At 47.7% G+C, this 15,520-nt stretch overlaps 1 protein-coding gene across 8 annotated transcripts in view; it reads right to left on the bottom strand.

Moving 5' to 3' along the window:
• Positions 1 to 4,084: 4,084 nt before the first annotated feature.
• The window catches only part of HIF3A (hypoxia inducible factor 3 subunit alpha), a 48,664-nt gene continuing 37,228 nt past the window's right edge, over positions 4,085 to 15,520 (bottom strand). For 7 of the 8 annotated variants that reach the window (XM_042439043.1, XM_042439039.1, XM_042439041.1 and 4 more), the window contains exons 12-15: positions 14,987 to 15,366; positions 13,933 to 14,044; positions 13,682 to 13,787; positions 4,085 to 12,144 (exon numbers count right to left, since the gene is read on the bottom strand). In XM_042439043.1, the coding sequence (XP_042294977.1) occupies positions 11,993 to 12,144; positions 13,682 to 13,787; positions 13,933 to 14,044; positions 14,987 to 15,366 (750 nt within the window). In that variant the 3' untranslated portion in view covers positions 4,085 to 11,992. The other variant, XM_042439040.1, reaches the window with a different exon arrangement.

Genomic DNA, 15,520 nt, shown 5'->3' with positions numbered 1-15,520 from the left:
AGGAGGGCCACCAAAAATGGTGAAGGGCTGTTGAAAGCCATGCCCTGATGAGGAGAGGACTTATGGCGTGGGAATGTTTAGTCTATAAGGTAAGGTTACGAGTGTAGATGCGAGTCATTTTTAAATATTCTGAAGGTGTGTCATTTACTGAAGAGGGAGCAGGCTTTGTTCCAGGGCTCCAGAGGGGTTGGAGAGACTAGGGCAAGGCGCAATGGATTCAAGGTACAGGAAGAGAGGTAATCCACCTCAATCGCAGGAGGAACTTCTGAGGGTCCGAGCTGTTTGATGGTGGAAAGACCACTCTCCTTTCTTTGGATGTTTTTTAAACAGAGGCTGGATGACTTGTCTCTTGGGGAGGGTGTTTGACTGTGCGTTCCTGCCATTGCAGGGGATTCCTGCCTCTTCCTCCCCTAGAAAGGAGATCCTCCTTTAAAGGTTCATCTAGACTCACCCAGTATATCTTTTGAGCCCTACCTCCCATGAACTCTACTCTCCATACACATGTTTATATCTCCTGCCTCTCTTGCCCTCTCTTAAAGAAAAGGGGCACTCCCAGTCTCCCGGTCCTTCCTTAGATCTTACCATCCCACAAATCCACACACAGAGCCACTTTGCATGGCTTGCTCCCCAAAACGCAAGACCTTCCAAGGGGCTGGCACCCTGGGATTTGTGAGGTAAAGCAAATGAAGCACTTGCCCATAGGGAAAACACAGGGCAACACCTGGCCATAGGGCTACACAAGCCCTGATCCCCAAACGGTGTGACTTTTTACTTCCTCCCATAATCCTCACACTGAGGCTTCTGGGAGCTGGAGCCCACAGTCTCTTTAAGGGCACAATCTGGGGATCACTTATTGCCATAATAGGGAAAACTGACGCAGAATACCTGTCCATAGGAAGCCAAATTGGGCAAGCCACTCAAGGTCTCCATTTGGCCCCTGACCCACCGAGGAGGCCCGCCCCCTTCCCCTACCTTTGACACAGTAATCGTTTCGCTTGGGTCTTGAGGGACTCGGCCTGCCTCCATTGATCCCGGGCTCGCCCTCCTGAGGCGGCCCGCCCGAGCCCCCTCCGCTGCCGGCGCCGCCGCCACTCTCCGCCCGCTCTCCCTCCGCATCGCCGCCGGTCCGTAAAGCGAGCCGCCCTGACCACCGCTGAGGGCGCGGGGAGGGGGGGGATACCAACAGCCGTCAAGCGCGGGCCCCGTCGCAAAACGCCGCCCCTGCGGGAATGTGGGGGCGGGGTTAAATTTGGCGCATGCGCAGAAGAAACGACACCCAAAAGGAATCCTTGGTTCCCCTTTCCCTGTAGCCAGGGGCGGGGCCTTGGCGGAGGGCGCGTCATCCCATAGAGAGGGGATTCCTTCTACAGAGGCGGGGGGGAAGGTGGCGGTGGCTAGAGCGTCCCCGCCTCTGATTGGTTGGAGCAACGTTCGAAAGCGATGTGATTGGTTTTGGGAGGTGCCTGGTGGCTTGGAATTGGACAGCGCCGAGCGGGAAACGCGATTGGTTGATGTTGGATGCACGTCGTTGTATTTGAGTGTTGTCTGGCTCAAAGCTATGGAATTCTGGGAGGTTGGTGCCACAATAAATACAATCCCAGGATTCCTCGAACTGCGAGCTGGCCCTAGGGCTTAAAGTTGCACCACTGTAGGCAGGTTTATCTCTTTCTTGTTTTTATGACAATGTAAAAAGGTACAGCGCTATAGAATAGACTTTAATAAGATATAATATTTAAACTACAAGAATAATGGGTTTGGCGCCATTGCGAGTGTTTTGCCGCTCCATCCTGTTAAATCCTGGATTCAACTTGCTTCTCACAGGCCTCTAGCCTTCTGCCAAGAGTGATGGTGGGTCACCGAACTACAAATCCCAGGTTCTTTAGGATGGGAGCCCTGGCTTAACAGCCGGTCCCTCTGCCTTTGCGTTCAAGTAAATAGACACAATGTAACGGTAACGGAATATTGGGACGATTCAGGGCTTGTGAATGGAGGAAAGGAGGACTCACACGACGGGACGCACTAAAGCAAAGCCAGAACTCCCTAGGGAGACATACTGCCTAGTTTCCTCTGGGCAAGTTTCCCCAATGTTCCCCTATGGGCACGTATTCCCCAATGTCCCCTATGGGCAAGTATTCCCATGCCTATCGCTTTCCTATGGGCCAATTATTCCCCAATGTTCCCCTAGGGCAAAGTATTCCCACATTTCCCCTATGGGCAAGTATTCCCCAATGTTTCCCTAGGGCAAGTATTCCCCAATGTTCCATATGGGCAACGTATTCCCCAATGTTCCCCTATGGGCAAGTTATTCCCCCATGTTTCCCCTATGGCAAGTATTCCCCAATGCTTCCCTATGGGCAAGTATTCCCCAATGCTTCCCTATGGGCAAGTCTTCCCCCAATGTTCCCCTATGGGCAAGTAATTCCCCATGTTCCCCTATGGGCAAGTATTCCCCAATGTTTCCCCTATGGCAAGTATTCCCCAATGTTCCCCTATGGGCAAAGTATCCACAATGTTCCCTATGGGCAAGTATTCCCCATGTTCCCCATGGGCAGTATCCCCAATGTTCCCCTATGGGCAAAGTATTCCCCAATTTCCCCTATGGGCAAGTATTCCCCAAGTTCCCCTATGGGCAAGTTTCCCCATGTTCCCTATGGGCAAGTATTTCCCAATGCCCAATTCTGAAGACGAAGAGCCCTCCCTCCCGGTCCATCGCCTTGGTCCAGGCCTCAAGAGGGAGAGAAGCATGCTGGACCTGATTCCCTCCCCCCCCTCACCATTCCTTCTCCTTTTGGTCGTGTTTTTTAGATTGTAAGCCTGTGGCAGGGAACTGTCTGTTTCCTCTATTGTAAACACGCTTGGATTCCCAGTGATTGGCGGTATATAAATAAAACCTATTATTATTATTATTATTATTATTCCCTATGGGCAAGTATTTCCACAATGCTTCCCTATGGGCAAGTATTTCCAATGCTCCCTATGGGCAAGTATTCCCCAATGTCCCTATGGGCAAGTTATTTCCCAATGCTCCCTATGGCACAGTACAGTATTCCCAATGTTTCCCTATGGGCAAGTATTTCCCAATGTTTCCCTATGGGCCACAGTACAGTATTTCCCAATGTTTCCCTATGGGCAAGTATTTCCCATGTTTCCCTATTGGGCAAGTATTTCCCAATGCTTCCCTAGGGCAAGTACAGTATTTTCCCATGTTTCCTATGGGCAAGTATTCCCCAATGTTTCCCTGTGGCAAGTATGGTTTCCCTATGGGCAAGTACTGTTGTTTTTTTAGTATTTCCCTTCACATTGTTCCTCCATGTTTGCGGCTTTGATACTTGCAGATTTGATTATTCACACATTTTATTAATATGTTCTCTCTAGGAATATCTAGGTCCTCCAACGCAACTCTATGGTCAACTTTACCCAAAAGTCACCTTCGTAGCTTCTCCAGCGCAATTCTATGGTCAATGTCTGGCAGATGCTGGAGGACCTAGAGATTCCTAGAGCGCTGTTCTCCCAGGTAAAAACGTAATGTTTTTGTTACTTGTGGTTTCCCTCCCTAACTGTCATCTTTCGGCCTCTGAGGGAGAGAGTAGGCTGGCCCAGTTCCTTCAGGGGCTAGCCTGAAGAAGAAGAGCCCTCCCTCCGGTCCATCTGCCTTGGTCCAGGCCTCAGAGGGAGAGAAGAATGCTGGACCTGATTCCCTCCCCTCCCTCACCATTCCCTTCTCCTTTTGTGTCGTGTCTTTTAGATTGTAAGCCTGTGGGCAGGGAACTGTCTGTTATCCCCTCTATTGTAAACCGCTCGGATTCCCAGTGATTGGGCGGTATATAAATAAAACCTATTATTATTATTATTATTATTATTATTACATTCCCAGGGGTCCTGTGCGCCTAACCCCAGCGAATGCGGAGGGACGAGTGTATAACCTTTTCCTGTGCGCACTGGGCATGGGGCCTAGAGCAACTGTTCCAAATGAACCACAAAAAGTGGCTTTGCCCACAAAAGTGGTTTAAATCAAAGAAATCATATTACTGGCACTCCAATAAACTTTCAGTCAGGTGGGAAAAAAATCAGAGAGAGAGAGAAGTGATGTTACCAGACGTATTTAATGCTTCACAACAGCGATAAGATACATAGGCAGCGGGGGCCAAAGAAAAGAAATACTAACCATACACAAGGGCAGAGGCAACAAGATATATAAAAATGATATACTATAAACGGATGCCCAAAGCCTTGAAAGAGACGCTGCAGCCTCCTGCGACCGGCTCCCCTTTGAAAAAGCCCGTCCCGGCCCCCTTTGTCATAGCCAGCAAGCCCTTCGGTTGGCAAACTATGCGCTGATTTTGTGACCCACTCAACACATGCCTCCGCTTTTAACTGCCTGGGCAACATCCCATGAAAACAGAAATAATCCAGTTTGAGACCGCTTTAACTGTTCCCAGAATCCCCTAGCATTGAGCCAAGGCAGTTAAAGCAGCCTCAAACTGGATTATTCTGCAGTGTGTTTTGGACCTGTGGCTCTAGAGCTCTTTGGCTGAGAATCCCAAATGCCTCCATGGCAGTTAAAGTGGATTACAGCACTACACTTGTGTAGTATGAAAGGATCCCCAGTGAGGGTCACAAGCTCTTTGTGGTTCGTTCTTAGAGCAATGGTTCTGATCCATTGGTCCTCCAGACATTATGGACTTCAGCTCACAGACTCCATCCTCACTGGCCATGTTGGAAGAGACTTCTGGGAGATGAAGTACAAAAGAGCAGGAGGATCAACGGTTGAGCATCCCCATTCTAGACCAAGGTAGGGTCATGTGTGGCCATTCAGAGATTGTTGGACTATAGCTCCTATCAGCCTTAGCTAATGTTGAGGAACCTTGGAATTTGAAATCTATTGGCCTCTGAAGGATTGCCTACCCTCTTCCACAGACTGCAATGTTCAACAAGACTCAAGATCCCCCCATATATAATTTGACCCAAGGCACTGTTGTAGATCCTTTGACAAACAGCAGGAAACGGAGTATGGCAGATAGGTTTCCTGAAGACCCACAAGTCATAGGTTAAGCGTAAAGTTTCTGGCATTCTTATCTTGGAAATCAGCTTGAGGCACTTAAGGATGCAATAGGCCTCCATTTTCAAGCCTGTAAGGCTAAGGTTTTGCCCTACCCAAGATCAACAGTTTTCAAAAATCCTGCCTTCTGTGAATTCCCACGTTACAAAGAACTTCGTATCCCATGGTCCTAGAGGCATAGCCAGGCATGCTATCACGCTACACAATTACAGCACAATGATTTTGCTTGAATCGCCTGCGGTTTGTAGTTTGGTGAGGCGTTAGCGCTCTCCGGCTGGGAATTCTAAGTACCTCTCCCTAAACCGCAAACCCCAGGTTTCCATAGCAGTTAAAAGTGCATAGTACCACAATTGTGAAGTGTGAAAGGGCTTTGGCCAAACTGAGATCAAAAGTGAGCCAAATTTGCTACAGAAAAGTTGTTCTTGACCTTTGATTCTCCAGATGTTTTGGACTCCCGCACCCAGAATCCCAAGCCAGCATGGCCAATAGGCACGAAGTCCAAAATATATAGAAAGCCAAATGCAGGGAACTAATGCTGTAGGAAACTCCCACAATTTTGTGCGCGTGTTTTTATCAGTAGTGGCGAGCATCTATTACCTTTCACAACCACTCGCGTACCACGACTGATCCCACTATATGGGACCCAGAAGGCATTTTGAAAGCCACCGATCTCACTCTTTAGCGCTGGCTGGCTTGACAAATATTCGGAGCGAGGGGGCAATGTGCGTGTGTAAGCTTGGCCGGAAAAGGGGGGTTGTGTCTCTCCAAAAGGTGAAGGTTTTGCACTGTGGCTTGTGCAACCTGTTCCCCTTCAAGATGCTTGAACAAGATGGCACCATGCACCAGCATCCATGAAGCCTAGTTGCCAAGGACCACTGGCCCCGGAGGGAGGGAAGGAAGGAGGTCCACATCCTCTGTTCGGCCCAGCCATCCCCACCGCTAAATGCGGGAATGGAGCACCGGGGCCGCCCTAGCAGCTTAGCAATTGCCGCTAGAGACAGGGCGATGTGTGTTCCCTTGAACATGAGGTTGCCATTTTCTCTGCCCCTTCATAGGGGTAGCTGCCATAGGGTACCAGTTGCCTATTTTAACAGGGCAGAGCTTGGGAAAAGTTGCTTTTGGGGACTGCTGGCTGAGAGATCCTGGGAGTCATAGTCCCAAAAACTCATTTTGCCAAGTTCTGTGCAGCAAATTCAAGAACAAGTTCTAAGCAAGATTTGCCAGTTCTAGACCCCCAAAGGGGCAATTGTGACTAAGGTTGCCAGAGTTAAAACTGGAGAAGGCTCCTCTGTCCCTTTAATCACTTTTAGGGAATTTCCAGAGGTGTTGCTTGCCACACAACCACATAATAAGCGGTACCTGTTGAAATTCCCTCTTCTACATTACATTCTAGATTAATTCTACATCGTTTTATATTGTTTAATTTTGCACTATACGAAGGAGAGCCAAGAAGTTAACATTAATCCTAGTTAGAATGGTATATCTATTAAATCAAATGTTAAAGGAAATGGTAGGAGCTGTGACTCTGAGGATAACTTAACACAAGTGGATTTATTATATATGCAGAAGAGTGAACAATTTGGAAGTCATGCAGGAAGATGGTACAACTTATTTGTGATTTCAGAAACATATTAGAATTTTATTTCAATGAAAGTTTTATTTATTTATTTAAAAAATCCCTCTTCAACAAAGTAATTAAAGGCACAGGAGCTGTGTAGAGTTTTCATTCTGGCAACCCGACCTGTGACTTCGCTTGCTAATTAATCCCACCTTGAAGCAAGACTGAAGCTTTTCCCAGGTCTGTCCCTGGTAACCTGTCCCAAATTCCGCCTTTCTTGCAGATTTGAAAGCAGCGCTGGCAGGAAGAAGGTGGGTACAACCCTCCGTGAGGACTAGCACCATAGCCTCTGGGTGGCTGGACAGTTGCCCTGGGCGTATGTGAGATTATAATCCATGGCACCTGTTTTTTGGGCTACCAGCCACCAAACAAGAAGGCTGAATTAGAAAAGGTGGGAGGGTTGACCGTCACAGTCTCTTAGGTAAGCTAGCAACCATCGCAGGTGTACTGAAGGCTGCGGGTGGGCAAGAGCACCATGGCCACACCGTGGCCTTAAAAAACCACCACTAGGGACAAAGCACCACGTTTCGAGTGTCTTTTAGCACCTCATGCTCAATGCGCATGACACGTCACCTCAAAAGTGGGCATGGCAGAATTAGCAGCTGCCGCAAAATGGCTGCCACAGAACAAGTTTTAACCCGGGGTAGAACAAGCACTAAAGTGTGGGGTAGGGCAGAGAGAAAGAGAGACACAAACCCCCCGTTTTGTAAAAAAACAAGAGTAGCAGGACCGGTTAAAATCCAAAGGAGGAGGGTGGCAACGGCCACAGCGTCAGGCTTTTGGGGATGGAGGGGGGCAGACGAGAAATGAAGAAGCTACAACCCTACGATAACAACAAATAGCAACATCGACAGTAAGAAAAGGGTGCCATGATCATTTCACCACAGTCTCTGAAAAAGAAACAAAACGAAACCAGGTAGAAAATCAAAAAAGAAATCCAACAGTGGGTTGGCGGGGAATGGCGGGGAGGGGGCAAGACGACTGCCCCTCTTCTCCAAGGCTGGGAATCAAAACGAACAATTAGAAGAAATCATTCAACAACAAAAATTAAAATAAAAGAGAAAGCGAAAGAGAGAAAGAGACGCAACATCCCGTGTTCTTCACCTGGCTTGGAGATTCTATTGTTCTGTGCGTGTTGTCAAGTGCGGCTTTTGAAAACAAGAGAGCTGCCTCGGGCCAAGGGTGGCCCAACCTCGTGTGATTGCGCGTGCTTTTTGTGTGTGCATTGGTGCATTAGTGTGTGTGTGTGTATATGCACTGTGTGTGTGTGTTGTGTTTCGCTCACCGTGAAAATTCAACAGTCTTGTATTTGAGATCTCAATGGTTCACAAAGGGGTCCTCCTTCCCTCTGACCCCCCAAATCCCCACCGCACCGCCCTATCCCCCAGCCTCCTTGCTTTTCAAACCAAGCGGCTTGGAAGTTAGGACAAGGCAGGGCAAAATGAGGGAGAGGAAGCATGTTAGGAACAGGGAGGTAGTTGTAAAAGGGTGCATAATTTCCCCCCTTCGTCTTCCACGCTGGTGGAAAACAGGAGGAGTCACCTTATTTTGGGGATCCAGGAAGAAAACTGCAGCCTGTTTCTCCCCATTCTCCAGTGCCACTGACAATTGCGCTGCTCCTCCAACCCGGAAGAGATCGGAAGGGGTTGGGTTTGGTCTTTTTTTAAAAAATGCAACTTCTCTTTTTTTTGGTGCTGGTGACGTTGTCAACGTGAAAGGCACAGGTGAATGGCGACGGAGGCAAAAGTGGTGTTAAGGGCAGCGCCTGTCCCTCTTTGACTGCAATTCTCAGCTTGGCTAGTAAGAAAAAGAAGGAAGAGTGGGATGAATTCTCTCCCCACCACCCTTTGCCTTGCTAGGGACCGTGATCCTGGCCAAGTCCTGTTGGTAGTTTTCATTTAAGAAGATGGACAGCCCCAGATGGGTTGGAAGCAGGGGCCAAATCCTAATCAAGTTTGGTGTTGAATCAAGCCTTTCGAATACTCTTAACCTCCCAAACACCTTCGGGGTAGAGGGAGGGACGGAGGGGACCTTTCACATGATGCAGTTGTAGCACTATGATTCCCAGGAGCCCATAGGATGCAACCATGATGGTTACAATGGTTTAACCATCATGGTCGCATCCTATAGACTCCTAGGATTTCCAGTTTAGGAAAAGGCATTTAGACGTCTCAACCAGAGAGTGCTAGTGCTTCCCCAAACTGCAAAGCCTAGGTCCCCACAGGATCTTAGCATGGCAGTTAAAAGTGGAATCATAGTGCTACAATGGTGTAGCACGAATGGGCCCCTGGATTCAAAGACCTACCTGTAAAATTCACCCCAGAATGCCCTTTCATCTAAGGCATTGGTTCCCAAACTGTTACTCCAGATGTTTTGGACTTCAGCTACCAAAATCCTTGACCATTGGCTAAGGTGATTGAAACCTCTGGGAGTTGAGGTCCAAAACACCTGGAGGACCAGAGTTTGGGAACCCCTGGTCTACAGGGTCACTATGACTGCAGAATAGGTGCCCCAATGAGTTGCCTCCTGTTACTTGGAGGAAGAAGGAGCATTCCAGAGAGTAGAAAGCATAGGATGAGCTATTTTTTCCCCTTCATTTCCCTGTTGCTTCCTACTCAGCTGGGAAACAGAACCCCCCCTCCGGAGTTAGCAAGGAAAATTGGGATTGCTCAGCCACCGATGGCTGGGCTGGCAATCCTTTTTCACATACACACACACACCCCCAAGGGAAGGGTGAGAAACACTGGCTTAGCTTACACTGTCTCCTACACTCTGTTTTCTTATCCAAGAGCTTTGGACAGTAAGGGATGGAAGGGAAGGGAAGCAGTGAATCGTAATGACTTAAGCCTGGTGTGGGAATGGGTGGAAAATCCAATCTTTAACACGCAAAACCCTCCACCGAGACTATTGGGGAATCCCCCCCCCCCAAAAATGGGCTTATAACTAGGGTTACCTGCATCCATGCAGGGGAAGTTGCCTATGGTTTTAATAGTTGTGTACATGGTCAATGTTGTTTCACCCAGGCTTGATAGCATTATGGGGAGAAGCAACACTTTCCAGGTAACAAGGGCAGGCAGAGGAGCCTTTCCCTCATAGAATTAGTGGTAACCCTACGATGAGCATCGACTACTACTACGATGGTCCTTTTATATCAAAAGACATAAAAGAGGTAAGGCCATTCAATCTTTCAACGACTTTTGCTAGTGCAGGTGTATGCAAGGTTTTGAGTTACACAGAACTCTTCCTCTTTGGGCAGAATGGAAAGGTACCTTGTTCATAAGCGCAAAATTTGGTTGCGAGTGTTTCTGTCGCTTCCAGCGATGGGCTTCTGGGACTCAAGTTATGAAACATTTCTTCACAGTGGCTAAGAATGAGTTACCTTTCCATGCTGATATCACCATGTGGTGCAACTGAGGTTGTACTCCTAGGCATGCTGACCTGGAAGTAAAGTAATCCCATTGAACACCATGAGATGTACTTCTGAGTAAACATGCATAAGATCAGGCAATAAAAAAAGTGAGGGTGCTAGGCGGAAACCTCAATCCTATAATATACAGTTACTCTGAAGTTAGTCCCACTGGCTTTGATGGAACTTACTTCCAAGTAGGAAATTTGGGATCAGAGTAAAACAAAATCAAAAAGAGGGGAGTTTTCCTTTTCCAAATTTCATTCTCCCACAAACAAAACTGGATTGAAATGCTGACTTCCTAACAACCTATTCTCAGATTGATGGCAATTTAAATTCACCATTAAACCTAGAGGTTTGTTTAGCAACCAGTGCTCTTAGTACTGGAAGTTCAGGTTTTCCCTGTTAAATTCAGGAAACTTGCCTTTTAAGATTGTCATTAAAAGTTTCAGATTGTAAATAAGAACCAGGCTCCTCAACATTGTCTTCTGGACTGGGATTGTAAAACCACTGTCCTTTGTTTACAAGGTTTTTTAAAAACCCTCGTTGTTTGGTTCAAATAGGATTCAAACTTACGTTTTCCTTCTGAAGCCCAAATCGTACAATTTTGGGGCACTGAAGAAAATTCAATTTAAAAATTGATATCCCAAAAAGCAAACAAGAACCGAGGACCGGAGGGGACCTCGGAAGAAGTGTAAATGTGTCCAAATGAGAGAGGAATGTTGTTTTTTAAATACATTTTTAAAAAGTGATTTAGCTCCCTTTAACTCTAGAATACATTCAGTTTTTCTATGTTTAAAACTGTGGCCATGGCTCTCATGATTTAGATCTCTTTTGTAAATGTCACCTTAAAGAGACCTTAAATTTGGCCAAAATACTAGAGCATCATGATTTCCTTTCTCTCTCTCTGGGGGAAATAATTTCTGGCCATTTCAAGGGGGGGGGATAGATTTATACTACAAAGCAGGGGCTGCAAGAGCAGTCTACCCTGGCCTAAACTGTATCTCTCAGCTCACCTGAACTGCTGACGATACCCATTGCATGTCCATAAGGGTAAGGGCATCAGTGAGGTACATTAAGAGGGTGCCAAAGAGGCACCTGAAGATTTTGGGAAACCAGGGCTAGATGTTTCCCAAGAAGCTGAAGCAGGCATTAACCCAGGCTTATATGAAGCCAGTCCCAAGCCCTCCCCATTTCTTTTTAAAGAAATCTCCCAAGATTGAGTGGTCCCAATTACTTCAGGAATGGACGAATTTATGCAAGAAATTGGGAACTTGGGGAGGAGAACCCTCTGGGTTGGCGGCAAATGCCAAGGGTATCAGGAAGGGTATATAGTGCAATGGGTTTTGCATCTCTAGTTTTAAAGGACTACAGTGTACCTCTGTGTCTAGGGCCAACCCTAGGAGGGAGGTCTTTAATAGACCACACCGTGGTGCCCCCTTTAACACGGGGAGTTTTGTAAGAGAACTGACTCTTGCCACTGATGCCGGACTGAGTGCTTAAAAGAACCCAACCCACCCCCTTCTGCTACTCATCTCAGGAACCCGGAGAAGGGTATGTAAGCACCAAATTGAGGGAGTGGGGTGATGGGAGATCAAGTTCCTACGTAATGCAGGCTCCTAAGTTCGGCTGGGCCTTCCTCCCTCGCCATCTCCGGAAGGGAGAGGCTGCCCGTTGAGGGGGAGAGGACTGAGGTAGGAAGAGTTCTGAGGAGGCCAGCAGAGGTTGGGAGTTGGGGAGACAAGGAAGGAGTTGGGAAGTGGACCAGGAGGAAGAGGAGGAGGAAGAAGAGCCCCCTCCTACTCGGCCTCTCATGGATGATTTGGGGGTTGGATTTGGTTCCGTTTGTCCCGTCTGCGGAGCAGGAGTGTGGGATGAAGGTGCGGCAGTGGTGACCGCAGCCGCCAGCTCAGGTGGCCTGGTCCAGTTCCACGAGGAGCTCCTCCCCGAGCTGGAAGTGCCCTCCGCTACGCACCGAGCCCTCGTCCTCGCCATCGAACAAGGCCAGCTGGGAGAGGGCTGGTCCGTCCACCACAAACGGCAGCATATCCCCTAAGAGGCCTGGATGCAAGAAAGGAGGGAGAGAGAATGGCAACCAGACAATGAGAGAAAGAGAGAAAAGCTGTTAAGGCTTTTTTTAAAAAAAGGATGGGGGGGCACGTCTGAAATAAACAGCATACAGAAGACCATCACTTCTAAAAATCTTTAAAAATTTGGAGAGCTAGCTTAGGAACATTACCTATGTAAACTGGGCTGCTTTGGACATGGGAACAAATTAATCCTAATCTAGAAGCCCTCTTAATGTATTCAGTTTTCAAGCTGCCTGGGCCAGGGGTGCAGCCACCATGATTACTTGAGTGTTGGACTAGGACCCTAGGGGATCAGGGTTTGAATCTTCACTTAGTCATGGAAACCCAGTGGGCCACCTTGGGCAAAGCCACAGTCAAAGCCATGGCAAACCCATTCTAAACGAACCTTGCCAAGAAAACCCTGTGATAGATTCACCTTAGGTTTGCCGTAAGTCAGAAATGACCCGAAGGCACAAAACAGCAAGGCCAAGCACGGGCAATTCTGACCCTCTTGGCGCCCGAATATGAACCAAATAGCCATGCTTTTCCTTTCCCATGACATTATTTGGAGGGCAGCCAGCTTTTGTGTGGGCTTCCTTTCTCAATTGGTAAAGATTAAAATTTCTCACCTAAGGTTTCCTTACTGGTACTAAGAGCTTTAAGCTATAAATGTTGCTGGTGTGCCTTATGGCAACCATAAGGGAAACTTGTCATGGGGTTTCTGGGGCTGAGAGTGTGTGACTTGCCTGAGGTTACCCAGTAGATTTTTCATGGCCAAGCAGAGAATTGAACCCTGATCTCCTGAATCGTATTCCTATGCTCAAAACACTACACCATGCTGGTTCTCTCAAGATATAATATGCTTGGTGTTTTTGGCTACTGCCTACGCAGCCCTCCAAGAACTTCAGAATTCAGTTCTGGAACTGAATTCAAAGGAGGTTACTCACTCTTAAGGTAGAAGAAACTGAAGATATACACTCCAGCCTCACCTCTTCTATTCCCACCTTTTCTGTATTATCAGAGGAGTCTACTATGTTTGATACAGTGGGCCAGGGAGCCGCATGGTCACTGTCCTCCCTGGCCCATTTCAGCAATGCCTCCAAAGAAGCCAGTTCATGAAGGTTGGGGTAACTGCCTACCTGTCCCTCCTTCTCACATTTGCACACAGGCTTAACCAGCAACAGCTACTTGGCTCATACGCCAATACAGTACCACCAATGAACAAAGCCACTCATGAGCCGCAGGAGACCAGTGGTGGAATCAAGCATGGTTTCCAGGCTGAAAGGGTCAGGTGCTGGGAAACAAACAAGATGTCAAACCCTCATCATCCCTTTGGGAACATGGATTCCAGGATATGTCCTGGTATGCCAATTGCTGAAGCCAGACCTGTTCCCAGGGGCTGCACCAACTGCACTGAAGCAATCTGGTGAAAAGTAACCCCTGTTCTATGCAACCATTATATAATAAAATCTAGACCAATTATCAACCTGCCATACATTCACTCTGGTGACAAAGCAGGTGCCACTTACCCATCGGTTCCTCCAAAGACAGAAGCTTCTTGCCCAGCGCCATGGTGCTTCCGCAGCCTCGCTCAGACCTGGCATCCAAACACTCTTCCACACTCAGCAGGAAACCCTGGTGGGATGGGAAAGAGGTGCCTAACAAAGTGGTCCTCACTTTATCTCCCTGCGGTCGAAGCATGCCTGGCTGCAGGGAGGTTTCTCAGCACTGATCAAGGATGCTTCCCTCCCACCTCTTGATAGGTAATTTCAGCACATACCAGGCTAAGGGAGGGCATCAGAAAGCCATCAGGTTCATGGCCATGGGCACGCTTAGCAGGCCCGGCTTCCAGAAAGACATCCCTCTCATCTTCCAGACTCAGCTCGCGGGCCCTGTTCAAGGCGAATGGGAGATGGGAGCAACAGCAGAAAGAGTGTGAAGAGATAAGTTGGCAGGGCAAGCAGGCAAAAGCAGAGTTCAGACACTCACAACTGGAAATGCTAGTTAACTCAGGTTAACAGGCCAGATTACCAGAAGGATTGCTTTCTTCTACACATTGTTCTCCAGACCTTGACATATCATCAGAGACTCTTTTTGCCTCGGTGTCCCTTCTAACTGAGAGAAGCCCTTTGCTATGGCACATAACACACCCGTCCTGATGAGGCTTTCATGGAGCCTATATTATGGTTCTTTCCAGGGCCAGATTTTATTTTATCACCTCCCTGAGAACATAAAATATGTTCCCAGAGCATAAAATGTTTAAAATAATAAAAGTTTGGACAGCACCCCAGGAAATAAGCCTATGAAAGATTGCCATCTAAATCTTCCAGCAGGCCTACCAGATGATTGTAAAAATATGAGTTTTAATAGCATGAGTGGATTGTTTTGAATAAGTATGCTCTTTAAACTGATGCTATGCTCTTGTAACTAGAGTAATATATTTCTTAAACTGGTGTTCTAAGGGTTTCTTAACTGGTATTATGCATCCCCCTCACTGTATTTTAATCTGTTGTTGTTTTGCAAATCTATCTATAGAGATAGATTGTTGTTGTTATTATTTGGTTATGATGATGGTGGTGATCATCCCTCTATAAATTTTGCATTAATGGATTCCACCATCGATGGCTTCAAAATATTCCAAAATAATCCAAAAAGCAAACCTTGATTTTGCTGTTTTATATAAGGGACATCATTTAACTACATCATTGTATATAATGGGTCTTGAGCATCCACTGATTTTGGTATCCATGGGGGATCGTGGAACCAAACCACAATGGATACCAAAGGCCCGCTATATTATTGATCTTTACACGAAAACATGTCAGCCTTCTCACCTCTTCCTGCTACCAGCAAAAGCCACCTGGCCATTGAGATTGGTCCCTTCTGGCACAGACTGAATCTTGACTGATGCCACCATCTCCACCACTGGTCCTGCTCCACTCTCGCTGTTTCCTGGACCCTGGGCAGGACGGGTTTGACTCAAGCTGGTGTCGCTGCCCCAGCGGGGAAGGGCGGCTGACTCGGGCGGGCGGGAACATAAGCCGTGAAAACTCCGGGATCGAGGCCGCGGAGGTGGAGAGCCCAGTCGGGCCCCTGCCCCTGCGTCTCCACGTTTTTCGGCCAGCCATGGCGGGTGGTCAGTGCTGCTGAGCTGGAAGTCATCATCCATGGAGATGTAAGGAGCCAGCATTTCCAGATCTAGGCCTTCATAATCCTGTAGAGGGCAGCAGAGAGTTAGCTGCAGTCAAGGGAATTCCTTGGGATGTAAAATATACTCTGTGTGTGTGTGTGTGTGTGTGTATTCTCATGGCCAACAGTCAGGGGTTATGGGAGCTCTGAGGTCCGGGACATCTAGTGGACCGAAGCAT

The sequence above is a fragment of the Sceloporus undulatus genome, chromosome 9 (assembly GCF_019175285.1).
Source record: "Sceloporus undulatus isolate JIND9_A2432 ecotype Alabama chromosome 9, SceUnd_v1.1, whole genome shotgun sequence".
Taxonomy (NCBI): domain Eukaryota; kingdom Metazoa; phylum Chordata; class Lepidosauria; order Squamata; family Phrynosomatidae; genus Sceloporus; species Sceloporus undulatus.
This window is presented reverse-complemented; position numbering and strand designations above follow the sequence as displayed.